At 33.4% G+C, this 21,322-nt stretch overlaps 1 protein-coding gene across 1 annotated transcript; it reads right to left on the reverse strand.

Annotated features, from left to right (window-relative positions):
- Window positions 1–12,698: 12,698 nt before the first annotated feature.
- On the reverse strand, window positions 12,699–15,374 carry LOC149248763 (uncharacterized). The gene has a single exon (XM_089450988.1). It carries the CDS (start codon window positions 15,372–15,374, stop codon window positions 12,699–12,701), a length of 2,676 nt encoding a protein of 891 aa, XP_089307114.1.
- Between the last annotated feature and the right edge of the window lie 5,948 nt (window positions 15,375–21,322).

Consider the following 21,322-nt stretch of genomic DNA (forward strand, 5'->3'; position numbering starts at 1 on the left):
CACCAATAGTGTGGTGCTACAGAGTCATGGGTAACTCCTCGATCTGGACATCCAGAATACCAAGGGTTAATCCCTCTATGTGATCTTGCAACTCTGCTAAGGTCTCGGCCAAATCTAAGTCCTCTAGAACTACTCTCCCAATGTTTCTCCATGCTGGCCCACCTACAACCTTTTGGTGCCCCACAGGTCGAACAATACCCACATCTACATGCATAAGAATGATTTTTAGTCTTGGAAACATTAAAAACATAAAAAACATGTAGAAACTTGAAAAATCAAAAAACGATTTTGGTCAAACAATTTACGTATAGCACCCCATTGTGCTCCAACTAGTAGAATCAAATTTGGATCTCCACGGAAATCCATCCCTGAGTATGGATGCTCCTCAATGACAAGGTGTTGTCGCTCGAACCAACTGAAGAATGCAGTGGAAAAAATGATTGTTCACTGACTCGCATGTCGAGCCATCAATTTGACCCACCTCTGCATACGTGGATCTCTAGGACTAGCTACACCCAGTGATACATGCTGTGGTTGCATCAATGGGATTCTCTCTAAGGTAAAAGCAATTAAGATCGAACCATAGAAGAAATTATTCTTCTTACCACTTTTTACCTTTTCCATTTGTTCTTTCAGTGAGAAAAGCACAACCTCACACCAGTTGAAAACTTTTGGCTTTGGACACTCCAGTGCATATTGCATATATGATTTGTTCGCCAGATGTAGTGTCGCATTGCCAGCCAATTTTGCGATTGTGAAGAGGATCGTTCTCAAAGGCAAATCACCCACATCCTCAATGTTTATTTTCCCATCCTTACTACACTGTGTACCTGGCCGTCAAAACTATCTAATATAATCTCTCACCGATTCACCTCCACGGGCAAATCTAGAAAGTGAGATGGGGGCACCTCGCCTCACCAGTCTAGTAAGAAAGTAAACATAATCGATGGTAATAAGGACCATCTTGTCCCTAATGTGAAAATTCTGATCTGTCGGATCCCATGCATGAAAAAGGAACTGCAATAGTTCTATTTATTGCCTCATTCTGGACGACTTGAAGTATTTGAGTAACCCACAGTTTTTGAGGACCTCAAATGTACTCGGATTGTTTAGGGCAACCATGTCTCATTCTTCGTTCTCTCTTTCTTGCCATGTAATCGAAATTCTGATTTGATGAAATCCTGAAACACAATCATAAGCTTAGTTAGGATCCTTTCCATGCAAAAAACAAGACAAATTTTGGAGCAAACAGCTAAATCAAATTTGGGAAACTCGCCCAACGTAGCCCAAGCATAGAGACAGTGCATTGCAAAGTATGCATCCTTCTATATGGGTGCTCCTCAGCGCAATTTTCAATGTGAAAGCCTGTGCTGATCCCAAGGTGAAAAGATGAAACCCTAGGGGCCCCAAAAAACCCTAAAACTTTCATGAAATGACAAAAGAATGATGTGAAAATAAAGAAGAGAGGTTAAGCTCCTACGTGGTCTAGACGGCTTGAGAAATGGTCCACAGAATCTCTCACAATCAGCTGATGAAGTTCAAGGTAAAAAACTGGCTCAGAGCACAAAACTGAATGGTAAGTTCCAAATGGTAAAAATGTCATGGTAAAAACTTGTTTTATGTTTATTTCATGTTCATTAATTGAGTAAACATTAGTATTTACCTATTTTTTTCCTATGAAACAAGTATTTTTAATTCATTTGCTGGTGTTTTGAGAAGGTTTTGCAACTGACTTACATAATTTGACGTGCTCAATTGTAAATTGTACCTTTGACCACAGAGCACACTTTTATCTCTTTTTCGAGCTCTGTTAAAAATAAAAAATGAACCCCCTTGGAGTCCTCTTTAAGCTCTTTTCAGACTCTTTTAAACATGAAAATATTGTTGAGTGCTTGTCCCTTCTAGCTCATTAACGGATTGGAAGCAACAACTCTCTTGTATTATTTTATGCTTTTTTGGGCTTGAGAGATTAATTTACGAAAAAGAACTTGTGGAGTTTTCTTTTTTATCCCTTTTCAAACTCTCTAAACATGAAAAGGACTGAGTTATCTTTGTCGTTAAACTCATTAAAATGTCAAATAGCGACAAACTTGTCCATCTAGACAAGACCGAGTTTCACCTTTGTTAGACTCGTTAAAACATCAAATAGCGATGGATTCACCCAAAAGGTGGAATTATACAACAAGAATATGTTATCCTCCTCAAGCTTGATAAAAATAAAGAGGTACTGGTCAACGATCACTCGATAAAATGGGAAAAACGGGAAAACCACTTAATGGTAGCAGGTCGCTCTTGAACATGACACTCTCACTCCATCACTGTGATTATTTGGGTTGGGTTATTAGCTTGATGGTTATCATACCGTTGGTCTATCATACCATCCATCACTCTATTTTGGGTCAATGCTACCTATTCATTTTAGTGTCGCCGACATGTTCAAGAGAAGTAATTCAATCAAAATTAATCCTTTTCAATACCATAAACCTTCATTTTCATGACTGACATTCCTGAACCTTGCGTTGTCAGTCAAATTCCATCTCCAAAATCACTACACTCGTTTCATGTCCTTGATGTGGGATACGTCAAGGCCCTCTTGCGATGAGTCGCTTCTTGTCGACATCAGCACATTATCCAAGAAGTTGACTTAGAAACACCCATCCAATACCTTGAGGCTTGCATGCATCAATGGCAGGTTTCTCGCTTTCAGCAATAAGGTTGACATCAATGGTCTTCGATGGAAAGAATTTGTATGGTGTTCGACATCGAATCATCCATTCACACCGTGTAGAATGTATTGTAGTACTTTGAGGATCATTATCATTATCGGTGATTTCTCTCGCATCTGTTAACAGCTTACATCATTGGCTGGTAATCAGATGGTGTCTTCCCATGTTCGACTTCAGATCACATATTCACATGGCTAGACTCGTACTTGAGTGAACGATTGAACGAGATAGAAGACCCTAGACCTAGTTTCATCCATTCGGGCTACAATTTTAGGAGTACTAAATGATATGTACAATGGCTTTACATTGATGGTCATTCCGATCATGGGTCTATATCTATCGACGACTTTTTAAGTACATGTAATGAAATTTTATAAGCTGAGCATGGGTATGCCTTCCCTCAGCAATTCATTTAAAATCAAATATCATCATATATATATTGTAATTGATGCAGGACACCTTCCACTTCGATACCTCCTCATCACATTGTAAATCATTTCATTCGACATTGGCATTTTTCCGACTTCATGCTTTAGGGGGCAGCTGTTATAGATCCATTTGAGCACATCAGTCCCATCATCCATATCAGTGTTTTAGGGCTCATCAAACCCTAATTTCAGTTACTACATGCCCTAAACAATTCACCCCTTTGAATGCCTCCTTCCCTGATAGTTTCATGACTTGAAGACATCCAAAATTAGCCTCTAGAGGGACCAACGCAGGTAGGCCCATGTAAGGGTGCGCTGCAGAGTAGTTAAGTCCATGCTAGGGTGCTTTGCAGAGCACTTAGGCTTCCTTTCACCTGCGCTAGGTGATTTTGAGCAAAATTCACATAGGGTTTTGGGAATATTCTTATCTTTTGGAGTCATCTAGAAGGTTACCTCACTTATCAACTCCTATGAGTTTGAAAATGGATGAGGAATGACTTAAGATGCATCCTATCCTCTCATACCTTCCTCCATGGAACTAATTCTAAGTATGGAAGGCCATTCAATACCACCATTTATGACAAAACTTCCTTCATCTTACTATAAATTGAGCACTCATGTAAGTGATAAGGGGCTGGATTATGTTGAATTGTAAGGAGATAATGTTGCTATGAGATTTGGCTTTGAAGCAAGTATTTTAATGATACAAGTTTGTAATGTGTTTGATGTGATGTGGATGGGATCCAAGATTGAGGAATGGATTTGAATCAGACACAAATGGTTGTAATTCCTTCTTCTATTCAATAAAGTGTTTGAACCTTTCTCCCATATGTTTGTATTGTTTTATAATGCTTATATGTGTGAAATGTATATGATTCTATTCACTTATATTCAGTAGATCTTTTTCTTTGATCGATTCTTTGTTTTTTGTTGTGTTTACAAGTACTTCTCAAGCATATTAAGTATGGGAAGGAGTGACATGATCGATACAAGGGAGACGAGAGGAATGCGTAACTACAAGTAGGTCTTCTCATCTTCTCATCTTATCTATTGCTTATATGAAAAGACTAAAACACTTTAAATTGTTGTTCTAGCTATGGCTACTTATCTAGGGAATTAATATTTATCCATAGATGAAAAATTCTCCAAAACAAGTTGGTTTTGAGTTTGGAAATGCTGTGCAAGAGCCCCTTGTTACTCCGAAATTAGGTTCAAGAAAGCTCCCATCAATCACTTCAGATGTAAATAATAACCTGGTAAATGTATCATGCCAGGTGCTATCAAATTTGGCAAAATTTTAAACTTGTGCTGGAACTTTCTTGAAGATATTTGATATTTAAGTTGTGTTAGAATGAGCTACAACAAGTTCCATAACATTGCCAATGTAAGAATCACACTTAATGTGGCCCTCTAAGTGTGCTAGTTGGGAAATGATCCTATCCAAGCAAAACCTCTAGTTTCTGAGAAACCGCTTGATGTATCCCAGGGAGGAGAAGACATTATATCTCTCTACTTTCTTATCCTTAACCACTCGACCCATAAATATTTTCATTTTTCAGTAAAGGGCAATTTAATTTAAGTACTGCTTCTTCTTGCCCCTGGTGTGACTAGGATTAGGAACCCATTTCAAAATATTCTCAATGAGCTTAGAGTCAGAATGGGATTGGCGCTTAATCCCTGCTTGAGTCTCTAACTGTTTAATTTCCCTTTTCATCTCTAGCAGAATGGAATTAAAGTAGGAGGCTATCGAATCATGGCAAAAGCCTTGCCCCTCTTTTCCCCTAAGGGTCGTTGTGACCTACCTGATCAGGAGCTTAGGACTAAGTGTCGTAAAATGGTCAAAATGAAAGTGCTCACAACTAGTTTGAACCTAAACGACTGAATAGAGCTCGTCTTCTTGATTTCGGCGCCATGAATGGCTCAAAAAATCGTCGTCGTATGAGAAAGTTATGCCAAAAAGAAGAATGGTCCAATAACATTGAAATTTTGAATGTTTTCATAAAAAATTAAAATAGAATATTCTGTTTTGGGCAGCGAATGGCAAGCTACCACATGGCAGGCTCGAAGGCCGCCACATGGCCCAGATGATGTCAGCTAGTATGTTGGGGCACATGTTTAAAATTTTTGGGAGTTCTGACTATTGAACCCACGACCTACAGTTCACAACAACCACGCCTTACCAATGCGCCACCGAGGTTATATTTGTTATATGGGTGGCGGAAATATTTTATAAAGTTTGGTTTGTATTAAGGCGGGGCCCGAAGGGGGCCAACCCCCACTCATGAGACCACAGCACAAGACCACAGGCCTATCTACTAAACCGTCGGTGCTAATAACGTTCAACGGTTATAATACGTGGTGGTCACATGTCCCCAATGTTCGGGTTAAACAACGGTTAGACTGCCCGTCAACCACAATTTTGGGCGCGCAATCTGAGAAAGACTACCAGTGTTATAAATGCATTCACATGTGCTTTAACACCAAACAGTTACATTTGGTGGTCCGGTCAGAGTTTGGTGGAGGATTTGGCATAGCGCTCCAAAAAATGGCGGAATTTCCTATTTGTTGGGGTTATCTGGCAGTTAGCCAATTTTATCTGGAGTTTTTCTAGGGCAGACTGGAGAAACTTTAATGAGCCATAACTTTGGCTAGGAAAGTCCTTTTTGGAGGAATTTTTTTTATTATTTTGGGTCTCTTCGACCTTATGAAGTCATTGGCATAGGTTTCATAGCCATCTGAGGTCATTTGCAGGTGTTTTTGCTTTGTGGAAGTTCCAGGAGCCACTAGGTCCAAATCAGTTTGGGAGCTGCATTGGGAATTGTGCAGCTAGTGAATGTGAAACGAAGGTCATTCCTAAAGGTTTTCAGCATTCTGAATCCATTTATACAGCTTGTTTTTCCTGTTGAGGCATTCTTCTCACTGTTTAGCTTCAGGGAAGCTTTCAGGGCCATCAGGGCCATTTCAGAGATTGAGCTGTGCTGGGCTAGGTTCATCTATTTGAGGTGAAACAAAAGCCTATTTCTGTTGTAAGGAAACTTCTAAATCCAATGAAGGTGTTTTCAGAAGCATTTGGAGACTTCTAAAGGCCGAGATGCTAAAGAGAAGTTTCAGGCAGTCGAGAGCCATCCACGGGTGAAGGCCTAGATTGGGGATGCAATGCTCATTTTGAATAAATGAGCAGTCATTTGTTTATTTCAGATATGTGCTGGAGATAGTAGCAGAGGTTTCAGAGACATTTGAAGCATTCTGAAGGAGTTTTTGCCATTAAGAAGCTCAGGGAAGCTTAGTGCACCTATTGAAGGAATCAAGTCTAAGGGAGCCTAGATCTACTTGCACAAAGAGGACAACCATGACAAGGATGTATATGGTTTTATTAAACCCATAGGCTCAGTTAGTAACCTTTTGGAGTTGACTATGGAACATGTAAAAGAATTCAAGCTATAATCCCAAAGAGCCAAGTCTAGTTGACTAGAGCTCACAGGAGACGTAGCCCATGAGATTGGGGTGAACTCCTTATTAAATTTGCTGTTATGTTTGATGTTTATTTTCTGCCTCATATGTCTGATATATATGTTTGATATCAGATGAAAAAAATCAAGTTAAAACACATAAACAGAAGAAAAGACATACACCTCTTCAAGCTAAGATTCCGCATAATGTCAAGTTCAAGCAAGGTCTTGTTTTTAATTGAATCTAAGTGTTTACTTTTTATTTCTTTAGGCAAAGTCTGTAGAGTGCCAGGTAGCTTCTGGATCTCATCCTCTCTTTAGAGGTGACATATCCGGTAAATGCCCCTACAATCAATCTCTGTATTAGAAATAAGAAGTGCACATATTTGTAGATTTAAACTTGGAGTATTTATGCACTCATTTTCATAAATGGAAATGGATACCTTGCACCCTTAAACAAGTACATTCCATTTTCAGATCACTACCCCTTGTTGGTAACACATTATTTGTCTAGGAGGCATATTTGCAACATAGGGGGTACACCTGGACCATCTAATCAATATCTCATGACATGCAAAGAAGCAAGAGAAGAGACTCGATGAACCACCTTCTAGACCCGACCTTAAACCAATAACATCATCTCCATAGCCCCAGACAAATAATTAGACTCTATCAATTTTGCAGAAGAAAAGACATCAAGTTCACTATCCTTGACAAGCATCACACATCCTAAGACTGTAAGACACCAAAATATACACCAATATAACAATAGAAATCAGACACAATGCATAGGCAAGGCAACACAACATCTAGATACCAATCAAATTGACACAAAGCTAATGTTGTTCTTGATTAACAGCCCACATATTTTCATTACAACTAACATTTTTTATTTCATAGTTCCAAAATTACGTAGACCCAAGAGACAATTACACCAGAAAAAAGGAATGACCTTTGATTTCTAATAACCAATACTTGAGTTATACCATATAGATGCACTGGCCCTAATACAGAAGAATTAAGCCACGAGATATGGAAATACCAACAAAGAAAATAACACTCGAAAAATGACTAATAATTCACACATAAGTAATCCTTTAGTAACCTCACCATCCCAGATTCTATCCTCAAGTCCCATAGTCATGTGCATCATCTCACACCTGGAGAGCTATGTTGTAGCACCCAATACTCATGCCAACCTTCTGCCACAAATATGCTCCCATTCTAGAGCATCCAATTCAACGTCAACTCAACAAATACGCAAAGCCAACAAGGGGAGGTTGAGGTCCAACCCTCGCCTCCTCTCCACCTTCAGAGCTCCAGAAACTTCATACTACCCTTAATAAATAGAAAACACCATCTGTTAATTTGAATGCCATTGCATGCAGGGGAAGGCCATGCCCCTCCATGATTTAAATGTCTTACAACTAGGAGGTGGCAGACATTGCCCCCAATGTCTCTGTCTCATCAACATTAGTAGCCCATGGGGGGGATCTTTAAATTACTTTTGAATTCTAGAAGGACATTTTATTTTTTTAAAGAAAAATATTATTTTTCTTCCAATACATTTGAAAATGTTACATTCTATGTAAATTAGGAAAACTAGTTTGATCAAAATCTACTTTTACTTTTATCATATAACATTTTCCAAAAGGTATTATTCTAGGGCCCATAAAAAATATCGTAAAGGGAAATAATCCATGCATGAAACATTAGAATAAGAAGACATAGAAATCTTGGTGGAAGAAGTGGGTGACTAGTAATATCTACCTTGAGAAATCCTCCTCCGTGAGGGAGTAGTGGTGTTTATTGCATTAATTCCCCCCATCAAATGGGGGAAGGTTTGTTCGATTTGGATCCTTGTGAGTCACTTTCCTTGGTAAAGAAGTGACATTGCTTTAATAACCTTACAAATTTTTACTTTGTTATGGTATGTATCCTTCATCTTGGTGTCCGTGATCTAATTTGCTATAGATTTCTTGATGTAGTCAAGATTGAGTTTTGTGGGAACCAACTACTCATCTCCCATCAATGTGTCTAATAGGGCTGGAAAATATGGCCAAAGAAGATCCACATTAGATATTGGGTGCAAGTCAATGATAGAAGGGATTCTTAGTTTAAAAACATTTTCAGTGAAAACCTTTGTGATTATGTAGGACCATATTATAGTGGGCTAAGCAGACCTCTGGTTGCTTTTGTAACATACTTGGTGCCTTAATGCTCGATTAATGTTAGAGAGTATCAATTTTTTTCTTCTTCATGAGCTTAACAATCAACTCTAATACAACTTTGTATCATTAGGGTTATGGGTCATCACATTATCTCTAAATCATTTTATCAAACAATTCCCACACATTGTCTAACCACCATCCACAAAACCACATTTCGTTGGGGCATTTCATAAAATAGTTCGTGTGCACTGTTTATTTCTCTCAAACCTCAATCTTTCACATAGTATAGCTCAAAAATTACACATGGGAGCTTCACTCAATGGACCTCTGACATATCACGTGTGTTTGTGGCATACTAAACAATACCCTTAATTTGACGACATATTGGAAAATACCTCTAAAAATAACATTATTTAACCCCATACCAATACAAACCCAATACACCTTTCTAACTTAAAAATCCCCTACTTTCATTAGGTATTATAGGTATCCATTTTTTCATTAACAATTTTTATACCCCTTTATATTTTTTCATTAACTTTGAGCTCCATTTTATATACCTGCCAATATAAAAACCCTTTACCCCATATTATATGCTCAATATATTATGTCATTTTTTCCTCAATATATAGATTCCCCCAATATGAATGCACATGGTATGGTATTACTCCCATTGTGAAGCCCACATGAAATTACAGAGGGCCAAAATATATTTTTTTTTGCCAAAGTTATTTTGAGATTTTTTCTCTATCTCTTCCAAGTTTCACATTATGGAACCGCTCAAATAGAAAGTTATGGAAATAATCCCAAGATGACCTATTTTTAGGTATGATTTTAGGAGGATTTAGGAGACTCAAATTCCTCAAAGAATATCTCTGAAAATATAGCAAACCATGATCTCAAATATCTACCACAATTTCTCGGAATTTCCTGTAAGTATGGTCTAAGTTTTAGTCTCTGAAACCAACTAGAGGAAAAGTTATAGCATAAAACTCAAATTGAACTTATTTCAAGAGCATTCAAGATGTTCAATTTTCATATAGCATAAATTGAAAAATATAACAAATAAAGATATGAAAATTGAATTAGATGATCAACTGGATTTTCCCTCACTATGGTCCATGATTCGACCTTTAGAGCTTCCAAGAAGAAACATTTTAGCAAAAATACCAAGATGACCTATTTGAGGAAACATTTAATAAGCATGACTTCCTCAATCATATATCTCAAAATACAATGAACCAAGATTTGAATTTTATTTTTGTTGGTTTGACCCATGGAGTATTTGAACCTTGAATCTCATTGTTTACATAATACTTCATAACAAAATTTACATTTGAGCTACCCCCATGAGCTAACCAAGATCTGAAAATTGAACCAAATGATTAATACAATTTCCGCTCACCATGGCCTAAGTTTGAGCTACTGGTGCCTATTAGAAAAAAAAAAATTATAGTGAAAATTCCATGATGGTTTGTTTACCCCATAAATTACATTTTGGGATTCCACCATTAAACTCCATGAAATCATTGGTAGCATGTACAAAGGAAGTTAAAGAAAATGAATCATGTAGTTAACACAAAAAACATGCAATTAACAAAGAATGCATGCACATACTCAAAATTATTGTGCATTGCCCATGAAATGGGGTTTCACTTAATGAACCTCTTTGTGTTTATGGCATACTAAACAATACCCCTAGTTTGACTACATATTGGAAAATACCTCTAAAAATTACATTATTTAACCCCTTACCAATACGAACCCAATACACCTTCCCAATTTAAAAAAGCCTTATATAACTAGATGTTGCAGGTATCTATTTTTTCATTGACATTTTTTGTACCCTTTCATATTTTTTCAATAACTTTGAGCTCCATTTTTTATACCTACCAATATAAAAATTCTTTACCCCCTATATATCCCCCAATATATTATGTCACTTTTCCCTTAATATATATCCCCCAATATGAATGCACGTGTTATGATATTTCTCCCCCACTGAAGTCCTTGTGTGCTCGTGTTTCTCAATTCATTTAAAATCCATAGTGAAGTGAATACAAATCCACTACTCTAGACTTTACTATCATAACCAACACAATGATAATACATAAAATAATATAATAGCAACAATAATTCATCCATATCACTAAATCATTCATGCAAGAAATATCAATAACATTGATCTCTCTCTCTCTCTCTCTATATATATATATATATATATATATATACATATATATATATATATATATATATATATATATACATATATATATATAGTAACTAGAAAATATTGGAATTGAAGTAGGGTGAGCCATGTTCTACCCCACATTAGGTTCAGTTGTGCTGTAATTTTTCAGACAACTAGCTAGTCTCGAAGCCTTGAGGGAAAACTAAACTCAAAGATTTAACAAACAGTTTCAAACTTAATTTAACACCAAAAGTGAATGCCACTTTTCTTCACACATAGGAAAACATCAGTTTTTGTCACATAGGCTATTAGAGCTCTTAACTAGTGACAAGGTCTGCACCTTTATGTGTTTTTCCACCATTTCTCTTGCGAAATTGAATTTTTAAGTAAAAGAGTATAAGAGGAAAACAAGAAGAAATAAAAACCAAGAATCCCTTGATGGGTTCTCCTTCTTATTTTTATAATCACACATTGATCCTTCTTCCCAATCTTTTGCTATAAGCTTTTTGGAACTAATAACCATCACATCAAGAAAAAATAATATTTAACCAGCAAGACTAAGATTTCTCCCACCCTTTTACATATTTTCTTCCCTAGTCAATTTTTTTCCCTTCCAAAAAAATCAAGATTTAAATTATAACTAATTGAACGGTCACCTATTAATAATGACAAAATGACAACCATGAGTGATTAGTAAATGCAAACTAACTTATCATAATATAACATTGATCCGTTAATCTATTTTCTATTTTCAAAGAAAATGTCAATTACATTTACACATTCACGACAACTTATTAAATTAATACTTTTTGAAAATTAAAAAGTATCTTTTCTTAAATAAAAATAATAATGAAAAAGAAAGTTGATGGAATACCTTAAACAGAGACGCTGATTATTGTGGATGCTGACTTCGAAACATCTTTTCAGGTGTTTTCGAAACTTAACATTGTGGACTTTGACACGTTAACGCAAAGCGTTCCCACTATAATCAGTTTTGCTAAAGGTTAAATTTTAATGAGTTTTGACTATAATGCAATTTCGGCAATGCGTTCCCAATTGTATGGGCTCAGGCTATTCTTATTAGATTAGGACAGATACATCTCCTCCTTTCCTATTTATTCTTTTTTTGTTCATCCATGATTCCTGGCGAGCATTATAGAATCATTCGAACCTGAAACTGCCCGGGATAGCGCAAGTGCGAAATTTTTCAATTACCTGTTATGAATGAGATTCGTAGCAGTTAAATTTCCAAATTTGATGGCAATTAAATACGACATCTTAGTAATTTTAAATGCCATTGCTTGAGATTTTTGTTGGTTTCGTATTTTCTCAAAAAGGCGCTGAATGCAGTGAATTTACAAGTACCCACATTTTTTTTACAGAACGAAAAAACTTTAATATATCATATTGAGATAATATAAAGGTCAGATTTTACATAAAACAGCTAACAAGAGCTGATAGATCTTGATCTTTGACACAAAACTGATATCAAAAGCTGAGCAAATAAAAAACGATTCCCCCACGAGGGAAGGAATACGTCAAGGCTGAAACATAATCATCAGACATATTATTTTATATGAGAAACATCTGTATATGCTTCACAGGCCATAAGCATATTAAATATGATTCTAGATCACATGGATTCTGAGTAGCCATTATCCTCTACCTGTCAAAAAGATAAACAGCAAAACAGATGATAGAGAAAAACCAGAGAAAAAACACCATAGATGGGATCATAATCCGGGAATAGAGAAATCCTGGATGAAGCAGGAATTCTCACCATCTTCAATCTTCAAAGACCATGTACCTGCATCAAGAAGCAGACCCTGTTTTGACAGGCAGTCCGCTTGCTGATTTTGAGAGCGACAGATGTGTTGAATGGATTTGTCTTTTATGAGACCCCAAAAATACATAATCTGGTCCATCCAGCCAGCAAGGTGAGGGCTTCTGATGAGGCATGACCCCAGAACATGATCAATGACAGATTTTGAGTCACCAAAAATAGAGATAGCCTGAATATCACAAAAGATACAAAATGCGAGAAGGCCAGCAAGAGCCCTCGCCTCGGCCAAACTGTTTGTACCCTTTCCCCCATTCCAAGAAATATAGAATTGAAGATCCTTATCCATAATGATGTGTACCCCGCATCCACAAACGCTTCGTTGCTCAGCTCCATCAAAAAATGCACATGGTAGACCTTTGTCCATGCTGCTATGCGGCTTACTGTTGCTTTTTTTCATCTTGGGATGTTTCGTTGGCACAACTTCAAAGGATGCTACGATCTGTTGCACTATCGACAATAGGGGAATCTTTGATTCTTCGAAAATTTTGTTGTTCCTCCATTTCCACAAAAACCAGGGGACAATAATAACCATTGGCCTCCATGAATCTTTTTTCCCGTTCCACCAAGAATAAGCTTCCTGAAGTGAGTCGAAATCAATGAGAGGGAAACCATATAAGTTTTCCAGATCTTGCCAAACTTGCAACGACGATTGACATTTAAAAAACATATGAAAATTAGATTCTTCAGAAGACTCGCACATAGCACATCTACTCGGGCCATGCCAACTCCTTTTCTTCAAATTTTCCCATGTCAAGTTTTTGTTATAGAACACTAACCATGAGAACAAAATAAACTTTGGAGGGCATCCTGTCTTCCATAAAAGCAAAGGAAAAAGTGAGCCAGCGATAGGATTCTTTAAACCGATCATATCCTTGTAGATATCTTTTACTTGGACCGGTAAACAGGCATTTGGAATGGCCCACGACAGATAGTCAGCTGTGGAAGAACGATGAAAGCCGCAACCAGATAGCGATGCCTTTACAGATAGCCACAGATCAGCCAGAGACGTTGGCATGCCAATCTCAGAGGATTCTTTCCAGATGGGGAGTGGACCATGCCACTTTGATATGAGCTTGTCCCAGGTAAAAAAACCAATTCTGTGGAAAAACATAATAAGCTCCCCTGGAATTGTTATGCCTTCCCGACCACCCATGATAGGATCTATTCCTATAAGAATACTGCTGCCCGATTGTAAACTCCACTTCAAATTGTTTAAGAAATAATTCTCAATCTTGCGAAAACTGAGCCAAATGGCCGAGCCATATTTGGCTCCAATCCTGCCTTTCCTGTACCAGAATTCTATGCCCCTTCCTTTCATGTATTTCTTATTGATGGTGGAGCTCCATGGGCCTTCCCCAAAAACTCCTCTCCACAGAGATTTGCAGAGGAGAGCTTTTCCAAAAGTCCTCAAATCCAATAAACCCCAGCCTCCCATATTCTTGGGCAGAGAGAGTTTTTCCATCTTAGCAAGGTGATATTTTTGTTGATTTGATTTGCCACCCCAAATAAAAGATGCAGATATCTTATTCATTTTGTGGATGATACTTGCAGGGAGGAAAAAGATATGAGCCCAGTAGATAGCCATTTGCGTTAGCACAGCTTGCGTTAAAATAACTCTTCCTGCTAAGGATAAACACTTGAATTCCCAAGCCGAGACCTTTTTGTAGAATCTATCAGTCAACCACTGCCAGTCTGCTTTGGAGTAACTGTTTGCTTTCAACTGAAAGCCCAGGTACTTTAAACCATCTTTGATCGGTCTCGACTCGATTCCAAACAGGTCAGAGATCCAATTCACCATTTCCAAATTGCTGTCATTGTGGAAGAGGATAGATTTAGCCTTGTTAATATATAAACCAGTAGCTTTTTGGAATCTATATAGGATGTCTTTTAGACAGATCCACGACATTCTACAAAGCATTGCAAAAACTAGAACATCATCAACAAAAAGATTGTGAGAGATGAAGTTGTTCCTACAGATCTTTACGGGCTTGCATCTATCTTCTGAGACCGCCTTGTTTATGTGAAGGCTTAGAGAATTCATTGCCAAGATGAACAGAAGTGGAGAGAGGGGGCAGCCTTGGCGGAGTCCCCTTTCAGCTGGAAAAAATGGAGAAGGCATACCATTGATAATGACAGCATAATTCACATTTTCCACGCACGCCATGATCCAGCTAATAGATCTCGAGTTTAGGCCGATTTTCGCTAGTAAGCATCTTACAAAGCCCCAGTCTAAACAGTCGAATGCTTTTTGTAAGTCAATTTTAAGAATGGCGGCATCTGACTTCTTTGAGAGCATAGAAAACAGACATTCCTGAGTATTAGCGACGGCATCAAGGATATTCCTTCCCTTCAAAAAAGCATGTTGATCCTTTGTAAGAAAAGTTGCTAAAGTCTCTTTAATCCTTTCAGCTATGATCTTTGTGATGATCTTAAAGGTTATGTTGCATAAGGAAATCGGCCTGAAATCCTGAAATGAATCTGCCTCTACTTTTTTTGGGATGAGAGCAATTTGAGTTGATGTAGTGATCTGATGAATGCTTCCTGAGATTCTGGATGCCTCAACCATCCTGAGTGTCACCCACATGTGACACTCAGCCCTCATAATAAATTCAAAAGAAACTAGAATTGAAACGGGTAAGAGAATTTTTCGTTGGGATCGATGCTGATAACTACACCAATAATAATCTAAGAAAACCTTTATACATTGGAAAGTGCAATTTAAATAATAAGCAATTACAATCTTAAGTGCATTTAAAATAATAAAAAATCAGAATCTTACTAGAAATTATATGGATGGATCTCAAAAAAATCTTTTTTTATTAGTTAGACTCTACCTAATTATATATAATAATAAATATGTTAATATTTTAATATTAATATTACTCTTAAAAATTAAACCTAATATAATTAATATTTAAGAGTAATAATGCTACAATTAATACCTAATAGTCATATAAACATTTACCTAATGTTATAATATTAATAATATTTATTAATAGTCATAATGCTGAAATTAATACCTAATGGTCATATAAACATTTATATAATGTTATATAAATATGTTAATATTATTCAATAATTAAACTTAATATAATTAATATTTAAGATTTATAATGCTAAAATTAATACCCAATGAGTATATAAAAATTTATATAGTGTTATAATATTAATAATATTTATTAATACTAATTCAAGATATAGTGTCACATTTTTGTCTAAAAGGATTTTTTGTTGTGCTTCAACATAAAATATTTGATCAGTGACCTTAGTTTTGGGGTTGTTTCATTCTCTCTTTTCAACCATGATTCTCAGATTTTAATCTTCTTTCCGTTTCAACTCTAGCAACTCCACTTTGGGTAAGGCTCCCCAACTTGCCCATCAATTTGTCTCATCTAGATGGAAAATATTTGATCAATAACCCTAGTTTTGGGGCCATTTCATTTTCTCTTTTCAACCATGATTCTCACATTTTAATCCTCTTTCCATTTCAACTCTAGCAACTCCACTTTGGGTAAGGCTCCCCAACTTTCCCATCCATTTGTCTCATCAAGATGTTTAAAAGATGTGGCAAACTTATTAGGTTAAACTGACACTAAAAGGATCGTTAAAGGAATTGTCACATTCATCCACATATGTGTCTAAGTGGACCTTAGTAAAGATAAAATCCTTCTCAAATGCAGTGGTAGGTTTTATTAGCAACTAATGGATTATGAAAACACTAATTTTCACTACAAGACGTGTCAACAACATGGTAACCTTTATGATGCCTTCCCATTTTCGTAAGGGGCCTACTCCCAGCTAATTTCTAAGAAATAAAATCATGGTTGGAAAGATTCATGGGGATCAGCACGACCCAAGACTAATGTGACTCACAATCACGGAAACACCCAACAATAGGCGTCCCCTACTACCAAAGCAACACCTTCAATCTCAACTTAGCCTCATGTAGAGTCAAAGCATCCCTTAACAAAAGGACAATAGACGTCCCCTACTACCAAAGCAACACCTTCAATCTCAGCTTAGCCTCATGTAGAGTCAAAGCATCCCTCAACAAAGGGAGTTCACGCCTCATTGAACCTAGTAAAGGCTAATATGTAAGTTTGGATCCGTCAATGATTAGGTACAAACACAACCATCAATCAGGTCATTTGGATAGTGACAAGGAAGTAGAAAATGTTTCAGAAACTTCTATAATGGAAGTGTCTCAAAAAAATGTTGTGATTGTCTCATCTATATTTTCTCTTGATAACCCTCGGATATGATATATGCTTGGAAGAGAAAATGAAAAAAAACAAAACCATAATCAATCCTAGAATGTAAATCCTCAAAAATAATAAATATATCATTGAATATTATACTTAATAATAATTAATAATACTATTAATAATACAATACAAATATTATTATTATTTATTAATATTATAATAATAATAATAATATATTATAATACATATATTAATAGAAAGTGTTACTGATTACTAAGGAAGGAAAAAAAGTTTGATGATACTAACTAAATGAATAAATTCAATAAAAGTGATCGTGTTAAGATATGTTTGAAAATGACATAGATGTTTCCTAAAACAATAATAAAGATAATTAAGAAATAAATTTTATATTCCCTTATATATAATATAGATACTTAACAAAATTTATAGTAATTATGAAATAATTTACATAAGAGTCGCATAAAGTATAGAATTGAGTAATGAACTAAGAGTGAGATCTAAAGCGTCACAAAAGAAAAAAATTATGTGGTGTTTGTTGCATAATAAAATAGGAGACAATTTAAGCAAAGATTTTTTTAGGGATTAGTTTGGTGTATATTATGCAAGAATAATACAGAATCAAATCAATTAATTATTTATTTTTACATTGTTCTACAATAATCTAAATTTGGAATAAGGTATATCAATTATTGGAAATCAATTAGGTGGTAGGGAGAAACTATTTAAGCAATTTGGGAATCATGGTGAAATAGAACTCATTCTACAAAGCTTCCAAATCTTCCTTTCTTGGTCTCTTGGGATATTTGGTTAGGAAGAAACCAAAATATTTTTCAAGATAAAGTTTCAAACTGGACTTTCACTTGTTCCAACATAGTGGGATTATATAACATGATCCTAAAAGATGAATAAAAACAAAATCACAGGAATATTAACAATGTAAACTTTGAAATGGGAACTATAAACTCAAAACGGGAACTCTGGCCAAAAAAAACCCCGAAAAAACATCAAAAACAGTGCTAAAAATGAAAAATGTTGATGCTGAAATAACACATTTTTTTTTGGGTAAATTTTCAACATGTTTTAAAAATGGCGGTCAAAATCAATTTTTTACCCAAAAATTATCTAAAAAACACCCTCAAAACGAAAAGTGTTAATGTTGGGAGAACACTTTTTTTATCATGACCTCGAAAAACATTAAATTTAAAAAAATAATGAAAACATAAAATAAAAAAAAAAATAAAAAAAAAAATTAAATATATAAAAAAAAGAAAATCAATCATAAAAATGTAAAAAAGAAAACAAAATTAATGATAAGAATTAAAAAACTAAAAAAAAAAAAAAAAACATTAAACAAATAAATAGTAAAAAAAAATATTTAAAAAAAATGGGAAAAAAAAAGGTTATCTTCTATACCATACAAAAAAATTGGCAAAAGAAAAAAAACAAACATTAAAAAAAATAAAAATTAAGTAAGTAAAAATAGAAAAATTAAGAAAAAAATATTAAAAATAAAAATTAAAAACAAACTAGATAAAAAAAAAAAGAAAAATTAACAAAAAAAAAAAAAAAAAAACTACTAAAACTAAGATTAAAATGTTGATTATTTAAAAAACAAATATAAAAATATATACAAAAAACAAAAATAAAAAAACAAAAAATGTTAAAAAAAATTTATCTCACAAACCATAAAAGAAATTGGGAAAAAAAAAACAAAATTAAAAAATATATATTTATATATAAAATTAAGTAAAAATAGAGAAATTAAAAAAAACACTAGAACAAACTGGGAAAAAAAAATAAAAACAAACTAATTTAAAAAAAAAAAAAAAAATTAACTAAAAAATTAAAAAACAAGTAAAATTAATATTAAAAAAAAAACAAAAATAAATTTAAATTATAAAAAAAAAAACCAAAAAAATATGTATTTTATATTAAAAAAAAAAGTGTAATTATTTTTTTCGTTAAACATACATATTTTATTTACAAATAAAAAATAAAAAAGTTAAATCTATTTTTTATTTTCAACAAGCTTTTTTTTATAAAAAAAATTATGATTTTTTAAACAATTATTATTATTATTATTATTATTATTATTTAAAAATACCAATGATTAAAGTTACATTTTATACTTTAAAAAAAAAAAAATTTAAACCTACATTTTATAATTTTTAAAAAAATAAAAAATTAAAATTAAAATTTACGTTTTTTTTAACAAATTTTTATTATTAAAAAAAAAATTATTATAAAATCACAAACCAATTTAAAACAAACTTATTTTTTTTTTAATTTAAAATAAAAAAATTTATTATAAAAAAAAATTTAAAAGTTAATATTTTTTTTGTTTTTTTGTTTTTAATTTAAAAAAAAAAATCGGTGGCCATTTGCCCCCCGGCCACCTGTGGTGGCGCGGTGGTGGGCGGAGTGGCCTGCCTGCAATCAACCTAAATTTGCAACGTAAAAGAAAGGTAAATTTCTTACCAAAACAATGGAAGGATGTCCTCATTGCAAACTGGCAATTCATTAATTGTAAGTTTCTATAATGCCAATTTAAGATATTTTCTAGCTGTTTGAACCTGTCGTTCTTTATCCGCCCATCCTTCCACTTATATCACCATCAAAACTACGTGGATTCGGTGAGAGCACTCATTGTTATGATTACGATGTCGAGAGAGTTACATATAACAAATATTCCGTTACCTTCAGACTTGACTTAATATTCCGTTCCCTTCCGGTGCCGGAACATGGTAATCATAGTGGGCGCATGGTATAAATAGAAATTGCAATATATTAAAATCTATAATTTTAGGATCAACCAAATGTCAATACGTTATAAGACCTAATTGTAAGGAAAGATATATATAGAAATATTCCGTTCCCTTCGACTGCTGGAACAGGTAATCTTTGTGGGCGCATGGTTTTTTTAGTTATGAATTTTGATAATCTAAAAATATTTTTAAAATAATTATGAAGTAATCATTTTTTAATTATTAATTAAAAGATTTATTAAATTATATGACATTACCTATAAATGTTAATGAAAAGATTTTTAATTTTGATTTGACAATTTTTTTATTAAGCAAAAAAAATTAGTTATAATTAATTGTTCTCAATTTTAGCTAGTATTCCCGGAATCGACCATTCACCCCTCGACCGCCCGTGGTGGCGCGGCGGTGGGCGGAGTGGCCTGCACCGCCGCGCCCGCCCACCGCCGCGCCACCATGGGCTGGGCAAATGGCAACCGACTTTTTTTTTTTTTTAATTAAAAAAAAAAACAAAAAAAAATATTAACTTTTAAAATTTTTTTTATAATAATTTTTTTAATTTTAAATTAAAAAAAAATAAGTTTGTTTTAAATTGGTTTGTGATTTTATAATAATTTTTTTTTAATAATATAAATTTGCTAAAAAAAATGTAAATTTTAATTTTAATTTTTTATTTTTTTAAAAAAATATAAAATGTAGGTTTAATTTTTTTTTTTTTTTTAAAGTATAAAATGTAACTTTAATCATTTGTATTTTTAAATAAAAATAATAATAATAATAATAATAATAATTGTTTAAAAAAATCATAATTTTTTTTTAATAAAAAAAAAAACTTGTTGAAAAAAAAAATAGATTTTAATTTTTTTTTTTTATTTGTAAATAAAATATGTATGTTTAACAAAAAAAATAATTACACTTTTTTTTTTAAATATAAAATACACCTTTTTTTGGTTTTTTTTTTTTTTTTATAATTTAAATTTATTTTTTTTGTTTTAATATTAATTTTACTTGTTTTTTAATTTTTTTCGTTAATTTCTATTTTTTTTTTTTAAATTAGTTAGTTTTTATTTTTTTTCCCAGTTTTTTCTAATGTTTTTTTTAATTTCTCTATTTTTACTTAATTATATATATAAATATATATTTTTTAATTTTGTGTTTTTTTTTTTTTTTTTTCCAATTTCTTTTATGGTTTGTGAGATAATTTTTTTTTAACATTTTTTGTTTTTTTTTAATATTAATTTTACTAGTTTTTTTTTTTTAATTATTTTCGTAAATTTTTTTTTTTTTTTTAACTAATTTGTTTTTAATTTTTTTTTTCTTTTTTTTTTTTTTTCCTAGTTTTTGCTAATGTTTTTTTTTTTAATTTCTCAATTTTTACTTACTTAATTTTTTTTATATATATATTTTTAATTTTTTTCCAAATTCTTTTATGATTTATGAGATAATTTTTTTTTAACATTTTTTATCTTTTATTTTTGTCTTTTTTATATATATTTTTGTTTTTGTTTTCTAGAGACAATTATTTC

The sequence above is a fragment of the Pinus tabuliformis genome, chromosome 7, assembly GCF_031772625.1.
Source record: "Pinus tabuliformis cultivar Carrire ecotype Pingquan chromosome 7, CPIR1, whole genome shotgun sequence".
NCBI classification, from domain to species: Eukaryota; Viridiplantae; Streptophyta; class Pinopsida; order Pinales; family Pinaceae; genus Pinus; species Pinus tabuliformis.

Excerpts from the sequence above, each read along its gene's own strand:
- LOC149248763 (XM_089450988.1), bottom strand. The coding sequence starts at position 15,374 with ATGGTTGAGGCATCCAGAATCTCAGGAAGCATTCATCAGATCACTACA.